The 18,370-nt window shown below is 40.8% G+C and overlaps 1 protein-coding gene across 1 annotated transcript in view; it reads left to right on the forward strand.

Moving 5' to 3' along the window:
- Positions 1-18,370, forward strand: part of DPP4 (dipeptidyl-peptidase 4) — an 85,308-nt gene that overhangs the window by 15,420 nt on the left and 51,518 nt on the right. Inside the window, exons 3-5 of the mRNA XM_011991008.1 lie at positions 14,519-14,617; positions 15,024-15,115; positions 16,398-16,478. Of these exons, the coding sequence (XP_011846398.1) occupies positions 14,519-14,617; positions 15,024-15,115; positions 16,398-16,478 (272 nt within the window). The remainder of the gene's footprint in view (positions 1-14,518; positions 14,618-15,023; positions 15,116-16,397; positions 16,479-18,370) is intronic.

Here is an 18,370-nt window from a genome sequence, read left to right on the forward strand (position 1 = left end):
AGAGAGGGACAGAGGAGGGCGAGGGAGGGAGAGAGGAGGAGGGAGGGAGGGAGAGGAGGAGGGAGGGAGGGAAGGAAAGAAGGAAGCTAGGAAAGAAGAACTCTAGGAAGGAAGGAAGCTAGGGAGGGAGAGAGGGAGGGAAGAAGGAAGGAAAGAAGGAAGGAAGGAAGGAAGGAAGGAAGGGTGTTTTAGAGGGAAAAGGTAAGATTAAAAAAATCCCTTGGAAACAAGAAGACAAGCATCTGAGTCACAGATTGGGGTGTGGACGGATCGGGAAGGAAGCTCACCTCTCCCTCAGAGTTCTAAGGAAAGAGTTAAACAATGGCAGGAGGGACAGATACCAGAGAACTGATGAGCTTGGTAGAAAATAAGCTTCTTATGGTAGCTTTTGCTGTAAAGGAGGAATCACTGAATTTTTTTGTTGGCTAATTTTATAATTTTTTCAAAATGTATACTGCAGGACCTGAGTTGTTCAACGTTGTATAATATTTAAAATCTCGGAAACATGAAAAAAAGGGAAGAAAGGAACCCTATTTTAAAGCTTACATGACTACTTTTTTATGAGTTCAGAAAAAGATGATACAAGTTATTAGGTGTTCCCATGGAAAAGAGAATAGAGATGGTATAACTTCCTTTCTAGGAAGCCATAGTGTTGCCATCCTTCTTACTGTCCAGAGCAAAAATTCTAGAGTTTTCTGAGAGAATTTGCACTCTTTTGACTTTGAAGCAGAACAAATTAAGTTTCAGCTGACCCAAGTCCTCATGATACTACCAACCTGCTTATTTTATTTTTTTATTTTATTACTTTATTGCAACTGCTTAAATAGTTGCAAACACTGAATTTAAACATTCCATAAAGCCTAATTCATCTCCACCAATTCACAAAAAAATGCCAAGAAAGCATTTACCACATGCAATCACTGTCCCAAAGATTTAGAGAGGTTTGGAAGAGTGATTGTAACCACAGGCTTTGGCGCCATATTGCCTGGTCCAAATGTGGCTTTGGTGCATACAAATCACAGGATTTTAGTCTAGTTACTGGCTGTGCCTGTCTGTGCCTCAGTCTCCTTATTTGTAAAATGGGAATGAGCATAAGAAGAATAAATGAGTTGAAAGTCTGCATTGCCTAGAACAACCCAGCAAACTAGAAGAACACCATAAGAATGTGTAATTATTTTTCTTTATATATTTATAACATTTTTTGTTTGTTTGTTTTAACAGCTCCTGAATGTTTTGCCTGGCAAATACTGGGAATGGGGCAATTCCTGTCGCAGTTTTGTTTTCCAGTGATTGTTTTTTCTTGTATCGGGGATGACAAATGCTTGTCACAAAGAATAGCCTTGTTGATTACACTTATAAATCTTCGGGAGACTTCTTCAATGAGTCAGTGTTAGAGCTTTCAGTTTCCATAAATACAGATTTCCTTTACTCAGTTTTCTTTCAAACATGATCTGATCTTTCTTAGTTTGCACTCTAATACCCTCCACTGAAGTCCCACTACAACTGCTTTTATGTATATGTCAAGAGAAACTAGCCCTTTGCTAAAATAGTTGCATGTTTCATGGGCCTGTGGGTCATTTAGTCATACACTTAAGAACTTTGCACCTTTTAAGTGTTTATCATCACCTCGGATTACACAGCCTAATGCCAGTCAACTTCATGGGGCATAAAAGCCCTGTACATAATAGTTTGGGCCATTATTGTATCAGTCTTGTTTATTCCCAGAAAAGTTCTATCAAGAAAAGAGGGAGTGGCCGGGCGTGGTGGCTCAAGTCTGTAATCCCAGCACTTTGGGAGGCCGAGACGGGCGGATCACAAGGTCAGGAGATCGAGACCATCCTGGCTAACACGGGGAAATCCCGTCTCTACTGAAAAATACAAAAAACTAGCCGGGCGCGGTGGTGGGCGCCTGTAGTCCCAGCTACTCGGGAGGCTGAGGCAGGAGAATGGCGTGAACCCGGGAGGCGGAGCTTGCAGTGAGCCGAGATCCCGCCACTGCACTCCAGCCTGGGCGGCAGAGCGAGACTCCGTCTCAAAAAAAAAAAAAAAAAAAAGAAAAGAGGGAGTGACTATAATCAGAAAAAAAAAAAAAAAACAATTTCATTTCACAAAGGGATAAAGCAGTCCTGCCACCTTGCTTAGTGCTGGCTGCCTGTGTGTGTAGAGCTTCCTGACCCTGCTGTGATAGCAGAGGGAACCAGGCAATGTAATTGGGCTTAGTTCAGTCTTAGCTTTGCATTTCTTTACCAACATGTTCATATTTGGGTTAAGATGAAAATAGATATCTGATGCTTGAATACTGAGGCATAAATATTCTGCCCACTTTCACTTTTCTGCTACATATATTGGACTTGTATACTGATATTGTTTCAGGGTAACTGGAGTTTCAGTCTCAACATCTGTCTTTCAAATCCAGTCCTGTGAGAAGTTTTTGTTTTTGTTTTAATGTCACTCACAATTTTGAGGAATGTCTAGATGAGGTTGTCAAACTATAGTCAGGACTGGCCACCTGATGTTGTAAAAGTAAAGTTTGATGGGAACACAGCTGTGCCCACTCACTCACAGACTAGCTGTGGCTGCTTGCGAGTTACAATGGCAGACTTGAGTAACTACAACAGAGACTAAAGACTGTAAGGCCCACAAAGCCTACACTATTGACCAACCAGCCATTTAAGAAAATGTTTGCCAACTCCAGGTCTAGATGTTGTATTCTTACCACTTAAAAATACTTTCTTTATAATGTCTAACTTAAATAACGAGATTCAGAAAAATGATTAAGTGTAGAGTTTATTCAAGTGCAAAGCTTGAGGATGACCTCTCAGAAAACATACTCCAGACAAATGGGGTTAGCATTACAAAGTGAGGAATTGAAAGTTTCACTCATATAGGCAGTTAGCAGGGTTGCAACATTTTCCATACAAGGTCAGTATGTATATTATAGTGATTTTATTGGTTACAGATTGGTATATTCCAACTAAAATTCCTTTAACTTTCCATGAGCAGGGGTGATGATCTGAGGGGTTCCTACCTCTGGCACCACAAGGTCTTTTCTGGTCATTTACGGGAAAAAGCAGAAGTTACAGCTACATGATATGTGACTCAGGCCACATACCTCTCAAGGCTCAAAATAACCTAAAGTTCCAACAGCTTTAAGTTCTATTTAATTTCATCACAATAGGTAAGATGAATAAGTTCTTATGTCAGTTAGGGAAATCACACTAGAGGTCAGGCGTGGTGGCTCAGGCCTGTAATCCCAGCACTTTGGGAGGCCGAGGCAGGCAGATCATCTGAGGCCAAGAGTTCAAGACCAGCCTGCCCAACATGATGAAACCCCATCCCTACTAAAAATACAAAAATTAGCCAGATGTGGTGGCACTCGCCTGAAGTTGCAGCTACTTGGGAGACTGAAACGGGAAAATCACTTGAATCAGGAAGGCAGCAGTTGCAGTGAGCCGAGATTGCACCACTGCACTCCAGCCTGGGTGACAGAGTGAGACTCTGTCTCAAAAAAAAAAAAAAGAAATCCCACTAGATATTTCAGCAGAGAGATTTAATATGAAAATTTGTTGCACAGATAAAAGAGCAAAAGAGGAACTCTGAGGTAACTGAGAAAGAGTAACTGCAGGAAGGAGTCACCTCTAGGGCTTGGGAACAAAGAGGAAGAAGAGGATCACAGAAGATCTCAGATCAAAGCTCTAAAGTTTATACCCGCCCCCCCCCCCCACCACCAGCTGCTACTGGTACCTCTGAGAGGCATGATGAAGCAGATTCTGGATATTACAAAGGAAGCTAAAGGCTAGAGCAGGTGCTACTGCTGGGTGCATGCTGTCAGCAAGAAAGAGGAAAGGAGGAGCCCCTCCTCTTCTCTAATTGCCATCTAATTTTTTCTCTCTTTTCCCCTATTAACAGAATCTAGCAAGAATCCTGCAGATGAGGCTTCTTGGAAATACAGCTTTAAAACCCTTCCCCAGAATTACTGAGCAAGGAAGGATATGTATATTTGGAGGTGAAAGCCAGTAGGTGACTGGCTTAGGCTTACAGAAGTGTGCTGACCTAACAGTAGCTAGTAGCGGTCTAGACCCTGAGTTGTAGTAGCCTGACAGATTCTTCCTGCCTGCTGCAAAGATAAAACCAATTCACTGTGACAGTGATATTGCAATAGAGAATTTCATAATCACAGGACCAGCCAAGTGAAAGGACAGGAGACAGTTCTCAAGTTGCCTCCCTCAAAGCTTGGAGGCTAGGGTTTTTAAGGATGATTTTGTAGGCAGGAGGCTAGGGAATGGGTGCTGTTGATTGTTTGGGGATGAAATCATAGGAGTGTCCAAAATGGTCTTTGTGCACTAAGTCATTTTCTGGGTGAGGGTCACAAGACTGCTGGATTTAGTTCCTTGGTAAGAGTCACAGGTCCAGGTGGAGTCAGCAGGTCCACCTGAATGCAAAAGTCTGAAAAATATCTCAAAGACCAATCTTAGGTCTTGACAACTTGACAATAGTGATGTTATCTATAAGAGTAGTTGGGAAAGTTACAAATCTTCTGACCTCTGGAATGATGGCTGGTTATCATTTAACTACTAGCCTACATCTTGGCAGAATTCAGGCCCTTCCTGTAATCCTCAGTTGTGGCTTTTTCTTAGTCTTAGAAAGTCAATCTCAGTCCTCAGAGTGGGCCAGTTTGGGGTGGGACTATTATCATCCTTGCTTCAAAGTTAAACTATAAACTAAGTTTCTTCCATAGTTTGCATGGCCTACACCCGGTAATGAGCAAAGGTAGTTAGCTTGTGAGGTTAGAAGCAAGATGGAGTCAATTAGTTTAGATTTCTCTCACTGTCATAATTTTTGCAAAGGCTGTTTCAGAGGCTCCTGTGCTCAATGTGTCTAGTCCTGTCTGGCTAAGATTACTCCTCTTCCTACACTACAGCCACTTGGAGTTCACATATTGTGTTTGGAGCTGTTGGTTCTTATTTTCAGATTGTCTGACTTTTATGTTTTCATTCAACAACTATTGAGTGCTTACTGTGCACCAGGCACTGTTCTAGGCTGCAGTAATATAATAGTAAACAGAATGAAACAAAATAAAATCAGTGCCCTCATGGAGCTTACCTCCAATTAAGGGATGCAGAGAGTGAACAATATAAAAAAGTAAAATGTATAATAAGTTAGATGGTATCATTGCTAAGGAAAAAATGACTAATGCTGGAAAGAGTAGTAGAGAATACCCTGGGGGAGAAGGCTGCAGTGCCAGTCCAGGGAAGGAGTGCAGCATTTGAATAAACACCTGAAGGAGGTGAGGAAGCAAGCCCTGGCCATATCTGGGGGCAGAACATTACAGGAAGAGCATATAGCAAGTGCAAAGTCCCTGAGGCAGGCATGAGCCTGGTGTGTCTGGCCACTGGGTGGCCAGTGTGGATGAAGTGGAAAGGCAAAAGAGGAGGAGGAGGAGGTGGAGGAGGAGGAGGTAAAGGAGGAGGAGATGGAGGAGGAGGGGTGCTAAAACCCATTAAAATGTTTTATTTTTTTCAAAGTGTTGCTATTTGGGGAAATGTGCATTGTGCTATTTCAGGTGAACACATTGGAACGTGATTATGTCCCTAACCAAAGTTTGGTCACCTGACAGTCCCAACATTCTACAGCCTCCAGCTAGAAGGCAATGCATTTATCATATGCCCCTGGATGTACCATGGTGTTCTTTTTTTTTTTTGAGACAGAGTTTCACTTTGTTGCCCAGGCTGAGGTGCAGTGGCATAGTCTCGGCTCACTGCAACCTCTCGTGCTTCAGTCTCCTGCGTAGCTGGGATTACAGGTGCCCGCCACCACGCCTGGATGACTTTTATTTTTGTATTTTAGTGGAGACGGAGTTTCACCATGTTGCCCAGGCTGGTCTCGAACTCCTAAGCTCAGGCAATCCACCCATCTCAGCCTCCCAAAGTGCTAGGATTACAGGCATGAGCCACTGCACCCAGCTGTACCACAGTGTCTTTTGTTGAGAAGGTAAATCTGCTATTGTGATTGTATTCTAGTGTCTCTTATGTAATGAGAGAAATATCAGTCTTCAGACATCCTCTAATTCCATTAGCTCCAATGTTTTCCCTTCATACTCAAAATTGCTGACTTCCAATATGGATGCTATGGATGGTGTTAGGCATGTATTAATAGAAGGGAGAAAGTGATATGCGTTGGCCCTTAGGAAATAATTAGATTGCACTTATCCTAAATATTTTTCTCAATGTAATTATCTCATGCTTTTTTATTAGGATCAGTTTTCATTATGAACATAGTGAAACCTAACTGGCTCTTGTATTACTGTGGTTAAATTCTTAATCTCACTCTTAGGTGCTCCAGAGGAAAGACTCTTTTATATTCTTTTTTGTATTCTGGTTGCCTAGCATATGCTTGGAACAAAACAGTAATGCATAGTGTAAATACCTACAGGTGCTTCCTAAGTTCTAAGTCCTGAGCTAAGCATATAACATACGTTATCTCGTTTAATCATTGAAAATCTCCATGGGCTATTAGTCTCGTGTTACAGATTTTTAAAATGAAACTTTAAAAGATGTCTTAGTTTGTGCTGCTGTAACAAAATACCACAGACTAGGTAATTTATAAGCAACAGAAATTTATTTTCTCACAGTTCTGGAGATGGGAGGTTTAATATCAAGGCATTGGCATTTGGTGTCTGGTGAGGGCCTTCTTGTTGCATTCTCACACGGCAGAAGAGTAGAAAGGCAAAAAGACTTGGGCTAGTTCCCTCCACCCCTTTTATAAGGCACCTAACCATTCATGAGTGGGGAGCCCTCACGACTTAATCACTTCAAATGGTCCTACCTGTTAATATCACAACAGGGATTTAGTTTCAAGACTTGAATTTTGGGGTACACTCGACCATAGCATTCACCCTTGAATCCCAAACTTCATGTCCTTTTCATATGCAAAATGCATTCGTTCCATCCTAATAGCCTCCCAACTCTTAACTTTTTGTAGCATCAACTCAGAAGGCTAGAGGCCGGAGTCTCATCTAAATTAGTTTTCACCTAAATTAGGTGAAACCCAAGATAAGCTTCACCCTGAGGCAAATTGCTCTCCAGCTGTGAATCTGTGAAATCAAACAAGTTGTGTGCTTCCAAAATACAACAGTGGGGTAGGCATAGGATAGATATTTCCATTCCAAATGGGAGAAATAACAAGAAACGGTTAACAAGTTCCAAATAAATCTAAAGCCCAACAGGGTAAACAACATTACATCTTGAGGTTTAAAAATAATCTTTGACTCCATGTCCCATGTTTCAGACATACTAGGGTGGGGACTGGGTTCCCAAGGCCTCAGAGGACCACCCACGGCCCCAATATGGCTTTGCTGGGCACGGCCCATGGTGTAGCTCTCATGGATTGAAGTCTTGTGCCTGTGGCTCCCCCAGGCTGACATTGCATGCTGGTGACTACAGTTCTGGGGCCTCAAGGGTGGCCTTGCCCAGCAGCTCCATTAAGCATTGCCCTAGTTAGGACTCTGCAGTAGCTCCTGTGGCAGTTCTCTGCGTGGGCCACTAACCTTTCAGAGGAATCTTTTGAAATTTAGGAGGAGGTCGCCATGCCCCCATGCTTGTGTACTCTATGCTCCTGCAAAATTAGCACCACATGGGTGCTGCCAAGGTTTATAGCCTGTACATGCTAGAGCAGCAGCCGAGCCTGCTTGAGTCACATATGTGGCAGCTGAAGAGTGCTGCACCAGAAAGCCGAGAGCAGAGACAAGGAGGTGCAGGGGAGTCAATGATGGGGTCCATGGGTGCCCAAGGCTCCTTTTCTTGACATAGTTCTTTCCCCTAGGCCAAGCTTGTCCAACCTGTGGCCTACGGGTGGCATGTGGCCGGACAGCTTTGAATACAGCCCAACACAAATTTGTAAACTTTCTTAAAACATTCTGAGTTATTTTTGTGATTTTCTTTTTTTAAGTTATTCAGGTATCATTAGTGTTAGTGTATTTTATGTGTGGCCCAAGACAATTCTTCTTCCCTTGTGGCCCAGGGAAACCAAAATATTGGACACCCCTGCCCTAGGCTGTGGCACTCTGGGCCTGTGATGGGAGGGGCAGTAGCAATAATCTCCAAACTGCCTTCAGGGTCATTGTTCCATTGTCCTGATGAATAGCATCTGGCTTCCTATTCTCCATACTAATCTCCTTATTAAACTTAAACATTGCTTGGCCACACCCTTGGTATTCTCTCTGAACTTGCAGTTTTTGTCTTTCCAACCTGAGCAGGATCAGGCCAGGCTGAGACTTTTCCAAATCTTCCTTTATGATTATGAATTTTGTCTTTAATTTGTTTCTCTCTTCTCACATTTTCCTATAGGATGTCAGGAGAAACCATTCAGCACCCTGAACGTGTTTTTTTCTTCTGCCAGACATCCTTGTTTATCCTCTAATTCTGCCTTCCAGAAGGGCACAGACACAATGCAGCTAAGTGCCACTTTCTGGCATGAATGACCAATGTTCCAATGAGATCTTTATGTCTCATCTTTATTTCAACTCCAGTTCCAATGAGATCTTTATTTCTGTCTGAGATCTCATCAAAAGGGTCCTTTACTGCCGTATTTCTACCAGCATTCTGATCACAATCACTTAGATAATTTCTAAGAAGACCGAGGCTCTATCCACAGCTCTCCTCTTCTGAGCCCTCGCCAGAATTGTGTTTAACACTCTATAGATGTAATCTAGGCTTTTTCTGGCCTGCTCTTCAAAACTATTCCAGCATCACCCATTACCCAGTTCCAAACCACTTCCACATTTTTAGGTATCTGTAACAGCAACACTTCATTTCTCTGGTACCAGTTTCTTTCTAGGTCCATTTGTCTTGTTATAACAAAATACCTAAGAATGGGTAACCTTTAAAGAACAGAAATGTATTTCTCACAGTTCTGGAGGCTGAGAAGTCAGAGATTAAAGTGCAGGCAGGTCAGGGTCTGGTGAGGTCCCACCCCATCGATGGCATTGTCTCTTGAGGCAGCATCCCTACATGGTGAAAGGTAGAGGGCCACAAAGGCAGCAGCGAGTTCTCTCCAGAGCCCCTGCCCCCAACTTTTTTTTTTTTTTTTTGAGACGGAATTTTGCTCTTATTGCCCAGGCTGGAGTGCAACGGCGCTATCTCGGCTCACCAATACTGCGCCTCCCGGGTTCAAGCAATCTTCCTGCCTCAGCCTCCTGAGTAGCTGGGATTACAGATATGTGCCACCACACCCTGCTAATTTTGTATTGTTAGTAGAGACAGGGTTTCTCCATGTTGGTCAGTCTGGTCTCGAACTTCTAACCTCAGGTTATCTGCCCACCTCGCCCTCCCAAGTGCTAGGATTACGGGCGTGAACTGCAGCACCTGGCCTCCCTTCAGCCCTTTTATGAAGCACTAATCACTTCCCAAAGAGGCTCCACCTCTTAACACTACCACAATGGAGATTAAGTTTCAACGTGAGTTTTGGAAGGGACACCGTCTTTCAAATCATAGCAAAGATTCAATAATTTTCCCAAGGCCCCAAGGCAAGAAATGGACCTGGTTTCAAATCCAGGCTCTCTGATTCAAAGCAACCAGCTGCTGAACCCCTTGACAGGTGTTTGTTGAATCTATGGAGATGGGTGGCAGCCTGCATGTGCTGCTGGAGGATATAGCCACAGGATGAGGGGACATTCAGTCAGTTTCTTCTTTTACCTCCTTGATTTTTCTTCTACCACCCCTGTGTCAAGGCTGTTAATTTGCTAGAGCAAAGTTTGAAGTAACCACTCGTTTTATTTCTTTATACCCATCATGGATACAAGCATCAGTATGGAATGTTAGCTGATTACCATATGGAACACAGGAACTTTATAACCAGATATCTCTTTTGCCTGTTTTTAACAACTTTACACAGTTATGCGCCGTAACAAGCACATTTCTTTTTAGATGTATTTCATTAGCCATTTAGTTACCAAAACAGTTTATTTTTGTGGAGTGGAAACATTATATGTCAATTTAATATAGACAAAAAAGTTTAGTATGAATGGATGACAATATTCAAAATATCTTGTAATCATACAGAAGCAATTGATCAAAGCAAGGATATCCCATGGAACTATACCACTCTCTTATTTGGATTTTATCATTCTGGAATTATTGTTTTTCAGAAATAATTTTGACACTACAGCAAGGATTCATTAAGATACCTTAACACTTTGATAAGAATTTATTATTAGATTGAGCCATTTTAAATGCCGCTATTCTACCTTTTTTAACTAACAAAAATGGTATTTTCATATGGTTCAAGTTAATAGGTGCTTTAGCTAAAGAAGAAAAGTATAAAATTATAAATCTATATTTTTATTTTTAAATTAAAGATTTGAAACTCGAGTTTCTGTATAAACTGATGGGTAACATATGATTAAGTGCTTTACTTGGCTGCACAATGCTTTGAACTGATAAGTCAAATGAACATGTCCCAGGCCGAACTAAGAAGAAAACCATGCAAGCAGCCAAAGACCTTCATCTGCTGCCGCAGCAGTGCCCTGTCAGTGAGCAAGTAGACAAGGAAGACGAATCATGAGCATGTCTTGTAAGAGTTTGACAAAATAGGTTGTAACTTGGCAGCAAACTATGAACTTGCTAAAGGTCAAAACCTGGAGTTGGCACTCTTGTCTCACAGAACTCGCGTATCTTGATGTTTCAAAACCGTCTTCCAATGTGCCCTGCTTATCAAACAGCAAGGCGAAAAACAAGGAACATTTGTGTTGCTCTGCTTGCTCCAATTTAGCCGCACTGCTCTTGGACTGGCAGCTAATATGTGGAAACTGGGTTGCAGGGTTATTCTAAAGCAGCTGAGTGAGCCTGACACAGACCAGGGTAAGCCTAGGGCTTGCAGGAATGTCCTAAGCTCTAGTAAGTGTGCCATCAGAGTTGATATCTGGAAAATATGCCTATGGATCCAACTCACAGGAAGACATCATGAGCAGAAGGGAACCTGAATGTGATAGAGATGATGGGTTTTCAAACTGTGGACTAGGCCAGGTGCAGCAGCTCATGCCTGTAATCCCAGCATTTTGGGAGGCCAAGGTGGGAGGATTGCTTGAGCCCAGGAAATGGAGACCAGCCTGGGCAACATGGCAACAACCTGTCTCTACTAATAATACAAAAATTAGCCTGGTGTGTGCCTGTAGTCCCAGTTATTCAGGAGGCTGAGGTGGGAGACTCACTTGGGACTGGCAGGTCGAGGCTGTAGTGAGCCGTGATTGTGCCACTGCATTCCACCTTGTACAACATGAGCGAGATCCTGTCAAAAAAAAAAAAAAAAAAAAGCTATGGAGTTGTGAGAGAATGAACTGGACTTGTGAGAGATCGAACCCAGCAAGGTCTGAGGAGGGCAGGCAAGTTAAGTGCACAGGGAGGAGCACATCATGAATTCAAGATGAAGCACCCTGGGCAGCAGGTGCTGTCAAAGGAATTTTGCCTCAATTATTTCAACATTCCCAATGTAACTGTGTTACCTGAAAAACCTGGGTAAATACCTTTAAGTGAGATGCATTTAAATGAGATAATACTATATGTGATCTTTTATAGGTATTAAGTTAATTCCTTTCTTACAAAATCAAGAATTAATGATAGATGTTCCATGTTGATATATCTATGTTTTATATATACATATATGTGTGTGTGCAGATCTGTCTAGATATCTACATCAGCAGACTATCAGGATTGTGGATGTCAATAATCACCTGTATTTCAAATTACACTAATTTAGGGGTGTGTTTATGTACATTTTAAACTAATACCTCTTGATAACAGAGTATAACTCCTTAATAGTATTTTTCAAATAGTACTCACTTTTTAACTATTTGATGCATGAAAGAATAGTCGGATGAATACAAGCAATTGAGAGCATTTTGTGAACAAATCCAGTTCCTATTCCCAATATGAGTTTCAAATATTTTCTGTAACATAAGGCTTTACTTCTTGTTTGAAGGTTGGCAAATTCAAGGACTGATTTTACCTGCTTGCTATATTTCACTAGCAAACACGAATCTTCTACTAACTTTTAGGGATGAAATGCAGGAATAAATTGACCAAAAAAAAAAATAGTTTGCTTTTTTAAAGCTCTCTTTAACTTATAAACTAAGAAGGTTTAAATAAAATCAATAAAGTAATAAAGTGAAATGTAGCATTTTTATTTCTTGAAACAAGGTTGTTTTAGGCAGACACAAAGTTATTATCAGATAAGATCTGAAGAAATAAAATCTTTTTTTAACCTTCAACTTGACCTGTATTTTCTTTATTATCTTTACTTATAATGATGAAAACGGAAAGCTTTGTCATTTTTAACCGAGGGAATGGCCCACCTCAGAAGTCTTCTTATCTTTTTTCTTTTTTTCTTTCAACTTTTATTTTAAGTTCCAGGGTACATGTGCAGGATGTACAGGTTTGTTGTATAGGTAAACATGTGCCATGGTGGTTTGCAACACAGATCAACCCATCGCCTTCGTATTAAGCCCAGAGTCCGTTAGCTAGTCTTCCTGATGCTCTCCCTCTCCCTACCCCCACCCCCACCCCCAACAGGCCCCAGTGTTGGTTGTTCCTCACCGTGTGTCCGTGTGTTCTCATTGTTCACCTCCTACTTATAAGTGAAACACGTAGCATTTGGTTTTCTGTTCCTGTGTTACTTTGCTGAGAATAATGACTTCCAGTTTCATTCACGTCCCTGAAAGGACACAATCTTTTTCCTTTTTATGGCTGCATAGTATTCCATGGTGTATGTGTACCAGATTTGAAGAAATAAAATTTTAAGAACATTGTTTGAAAGAGCATTTTCTGTAAGAAAATTACAAGGGAGGCATTTCCTGCAAGAAAATTAACAAGAGACAGGGCTGCTGGCTTCCTAGTCCCACAAATTGTAAGAACTGCAGCTATAGGAATTTTATAATGGTGGCTGATTATGTGAGTGTATGTTTGTGTATATGTGGAAAAAGTAGAGGATTTGAGAAAAAATACTTTAAGCTCTTTCATCGGTGGACAGACTCTGGGATTGGAGAAGAGGAATCACATTGGCTTGATTATGCTTCTAGGATGATATCTTACATCAACCAATAAAACCTCTCTGAGTATGTGCCTACTGTGGAATTGAACTGTGTTAGCTGCTAAAGGTTGATGTAAAAATTAAAATGAACAAGCAACAAGGCCTTGTCTTCAAAGACTACATGGCCTAACTGAGGACACCACATGGGTAGACAGAGCAAAAGAGCTGTCAACTATTTTGTCATTAAATGACAAGAGCCAAATTGGTAGCGTTGGGGCAAAAGTCAGAGGGGGCAGAACTAAAGTCTTCATGAAAGAGATGGGGATTGGAGGGTAGTTTTTCTGACAACCAGGAAAGCAGGGAAGACACTGCAGAGAAGTGGTTTAGAAAAAGGAGCAGAGGTGGAGAAGCCCAAGAAGATCTGGGTTCAGTGTGTCGGTCATAAGAGTGAATGAGATGGTCCCTGCAAGGAGAGAGTGACATAAGACACTCTTGTGTCAATTGTGGAGGGCTGTGTCAGGCTAAGGAGTGTTAATCTTCTTCCTGTAGGCAATGGGGAAACATTGAAAAGTTTTGGAGAAGGGATCACCAGAATGAAAGTAGTGGTTTAGAAAAATTATTCTAGTGCTGGTGCAGAGAATGGATATAATTGGGAGAATCTAATGGCAGGGATACCTGAAAAAAAAGTTTCCAGGAATAATCAAGAAGGTCAGTTAGATGGGCATGGTGGAAAAACAGACAGGTATCAAAAATGATTTTCAGACTTTGAATTTGGGTCACCAGTAGTAGAATACAGAACCACACAAATTCTGTTAAGTTCAAGGAAAAGTGATGATATTGATGAAGATCCCTGAATTGGGTGATCAGCAGGTCCTAAGGGTCTCTGAGAAGCAGGACGGCCTGAAACTGGGCCCCAAAGTGTCCGAAAAGGATGATCTAGCTCCAGGCCATCCACCACAGTAGTCGTTGAACATGTGGTCACATGTAACTATTAACTTAAAATGTACCTAGTCAGATTGAGATATGCTGTAAGTATAAACTACATACCAGATTTGAGAGTTAGAATGAAAAAAAGAACACGAAAGTTCTCATAACATTTAAATATTCGTTACATGGCAAAATGATATTTTGGATGTATTGCGCTAAATAAAATATGCTACTAAAATTAATTTTACCTTAAGATTGTGTTTCTTATATAGCTACTAGAAAATATACTTACATTGTATTTCTATAGGACATTGCTGATCTAGACCTTCACAGTAAAGCGCACTAGTATAGCACAATACAGCACAGTGAAACAAACACACACACACACTTCATCGTTCAATGATTTTTACTCTATCTATTCAGTCTGAAGTCTTTTAAAATGTGTCTTGCATTTTGTGAGGGTATTTCTGAATTTTGTGAGCAGGGTTTATTGTAGTGATCCATTTGTTTATTTTATCCAAAACTTAGGTTATTCCATCTTACTGAACATTTGGCTCTTTTTCTCAACCAGCAGATGATGCTACAGCTGACAGTCGCAAAACTTACACTCTAACTGATTACTTAAAAAATACTTATAGACTGAAGTTGTACTCCTTACGATGGATTTCAGGTAAGAATTTTTTGGGTAGGGCAGATTTTATGCTTACGTTCATTCTAGTTAGGTTGAAATGTAGGGTGCTTTTATGGCACTCAGAAGAGGTAATCTTTGTTTTTAAAAAGTCTATGGAGAGTTTTTGATTTTTGTTTTTTGTTTTCTACTTGAAGTGCAAAGAGAGAAAGACTGAAAGAAACCCAAGTATTTCTTTGACATGTACAATAAAAAATTAAATGTGAATTGAAACCTTGACAATAATGATGAAAAAATGAATGAATGTTAGTATAATATCATTCATGTTTTCTCAACTTAGAAATGCCTATTTGGTATTTGTGAACTTAAATTGTATTCTATAATTTTCAGCTTATGAAGATGTTTTGTAACAACTTGAAATTTTGATCTGGTTGTTTTCTCTCTTTAGATCATGAATATCTCTACAAACAAGAAAATAATATCTTGGTATTCAATGCTGAATATGGAAACAGCTCGGTTTTCTTGGAGAACAGTACATTTGTATGTTTAATCACATAATTAATTCACGCATAGAATTCTGGGGATTTTTTTCATTACCTTTGAAATCACGAGTACTGTCATTTCTCAACCTGTTGGACTATTTCTGCAGCATATGGCAAAGTGGATCTTTCTCTCCTTCTTGAAATGCTCCCTGCCTTGACTACTTTTTAGTCTCCTTTGACGATTCCTCTTCCTCTGCCCATATTTTTAAATGTAAGTGTTCCTTGGGGCTCTGTCTTCATTTGCCTCCCTCTTCACTTTGCATGCTCTCCTTTGGTGAATTTCATGCAACCCCACAGCATTACTGCCCTCCTCTCTGGCTTGACTCTCATATACACTCACTTAACACTAACCTTCTCCCAGATCTCAACTTTAATTTCTAATAGACTGCTGGCTCCTACATGTGGATTTCAAACTCAAAATCCCAAGCTAAACTGGTTATCTTTCCTCAGCTGTCCTAGCACACTGAAAGCATCTTATTCTTTTTCGTGAGTTCCCAGTATTGGTAAAAGTTACTTAATTCTCCTCCAAGCCACTTAAGCTAGAAATCTCAGAATCATCATTGACTCATGTCATCCCCCACAGTAGGTGACAACAGACCCTGTCAATTCTCCATCTGCACGTCAGGTATATCGCAGTTTCCATTTCCACTGGACAGTCCTTGCTGAAACCCTCGTTTAATCTTGTGGTAGTGAGTGCTCTAACTTGTGTCCCTATCGCATTCTGCACTCCCCACATCCAGGCTGATACCAGCCCTCCGTCCTTCCCTCTCATTTCAGCCACTGTGTCACCAGAGTATCTTTGTAAAAGATAGATATGATTCTATCACTTGCAAAAACATAGGTCTAGTTCCACATCTTATATTTAGGTCCCAACTCTTTTTCTAATTTGTTGTCCTCTCACCTTCCACTGTCTGACACCAGCGCCCCCACAAACTATATTCAGGTTACACATGACCCTTAAGGAGTCTCTAAACATGATGTCCTTTCCCATGCCTGGCATTTGCTCTTCCCACTGTTGAGAAAGTTCTCTTTTCCTCATCCTAACTCTCGCAGGCATCTTTCCTCTTCGGATTAATCCTTCCCTTTCTGGCTTTCTAACACTGATCACCACCCACCTGGCATCACGGTCATTTGTGTGGGTGAATATGCCACCTCTGCTAGATTAGGAACTCCCAAGGCAAAAGCCACATGTCTAGAACAACACCCCCTATGAAGTAAGTGCACAGTGATGGCAGTGAAATGGAATTGTTCAATTTTTCTTTGTTCTTCTTGTTTGACAGGATGAGTTTGGACATTCTATAAATGATTATTCAATATCTCCTGATGGGCAGTTTATTCTCTTAGAATACAACTATGTGAAGGTAAAAGAAATGCTTTCTTACTGTAACATTTAAATAATCCAAGAGTATGCTATGTTATAACCAATTTCAAGTGTATGGATACTTAAAATTAACATCTAAGTAATGTAATGGGCACTAAAACTCATTAATTCAGAATCAGAGTCATTCTCATTCTTAAAGACAAGTCCAATATTTTAAAAGAAATTCATTTTTAGTGCTTTCAAATACTAAAAAGCACAGTTAATATTGTATTGTACTTATATATACTAATAACAGAAGTCAATAAAAATTTTTCCTTATACACATATTTAAAAGTAAGTTTACATGTCTGATTTGTACACCTAATGGCAGAACCTTTTATTTCCTTTGTCACAGCTTTATGTGTAGTAAGATCCTCTATAAATATGTGTTTTTAAAAGAGTTAAAGTTTGGCATGGTGGCATGCACCTGTAGTCCCCTACTTAGAAGGGGAAGCTGAAGCAGGAGGATTGCTTGAGCCCACGAGTTGGAAGCTACAGTTAGCTATACTGTGCCACTGCATTACAGTCTAGGAGACAGAGTGAGATCCCGTCAAAAAAAAAAAAAAGAAGAAAAAGAAAAAGAAAGAATTAAACTTTCCATCCTCCAGAAAAGATTCCACAAGATGGCCCAGACCATCTCCCAACCTTCGGCCCCACCATATGCAAACTATTCTAAGGAGGAGAGCCTCACCACAGATCATAAAGATTCCACCATGAGCACTCAGCTTCCCCCAGTCACCCAGCCCCACTCCACATCCTAACACATTCAGGAAAGGTTACAGCTTAATCATACATCCTCTTCATGTTTAGGATGGATGTGGATTGCCATAACTTTAATGGCAGCTTTTTGGTTACTCATGGATTTGACAACAGTTGTTCAAGTATAGGAAGTTTTGAGACATATAGTGAAGATTAAAAATTTGTAGAGATACCCTGTATTGCAAGCAAAATACAAAACTGGGGATTCCCACCCTTGACCTTTCTTTTCCAGGATAAATTATATTGAGGACACACCAACACTCACACACCAACTCTGCTGTGCTCAGGCCAAGCAAACCATTCCCTACTGCATTGACCATCTCAGGATGGTGACTCTCAATCATAACATTTACCCTGGATTTGCTGGGCGGGGCTCCCTTTCCTGGACATGAAGACTCTATGTTCAGTTAAACTTAACTGTAAGTGAATCAGAATCTTGTACCAACTTTAACACATCTGTTGCCAATTAATGGATTATTGTTTGTTTAATGAAGTGCTTCTTATTACTATCTATAGAATACATCACTTAATCTACTTGAGAAACTTTTAAAACTTCCCAGTGTCCAGGTTCAATCCCCAGATCAGTAAACAGAAGTTTCTGGGGTAATGCCAGAATCAGTACTTTTTTCTGTTTTTGAGACAAGGTCTCGTTCTGTCACTCAGGCTAGAGTGCAGTGGTATGATCATGGATCACTGTAGCCTCAACATTTTGGGCTTGACTAATCCTCCTACCTCAGCCTCCTGAGTAACTCAGACTACAGTTGTGCACCACCATGCCCTGCTGTGCCCTGCTAATTTTCAATTTTTTTTTTTTTAGAGATAGGGTCTCACTATGTTCCCCAGGCTGGTCTCAAACTCCTGTCCTCAAACGATTCTCCCACCTCAGTTTCCCCAAGTGCTAGGATTACAGGCATGAGCCACTGTGCCTGGTGAGCATCAGTATATTTTCAACTGTCATAGGTGATTGTAATGGCAACCAGGGTTAAGAACCACTGAATAACAGTTGTCCATGTTAAAGACGAACATATGAAGGTAAGGTAGAAAGAGAAAGATAATTCCAGCTCATCTTACTATATAGCCCAGTTCAGCAAAAGCCATTTGATGTGCACTAATGCGTGTATTCCCCTGGTGGCC

Source organism: Mandrillus leucophaeus, unplaced genomic scaffold (assembly GCF_000951045.1).
Source record: "Mandrillus leucophaeus isolate KB7577 unplaced genomic scaffold, Mleu.le_1.0 Scaffold389, whole genome shotgun sequence".
Lineage (NCBI taxonomy): Eukaryota > Metazoa > Chordata > Mammalia > Primates > Cercopithecidae > Mandrillus > Mandrillus leucophaeus.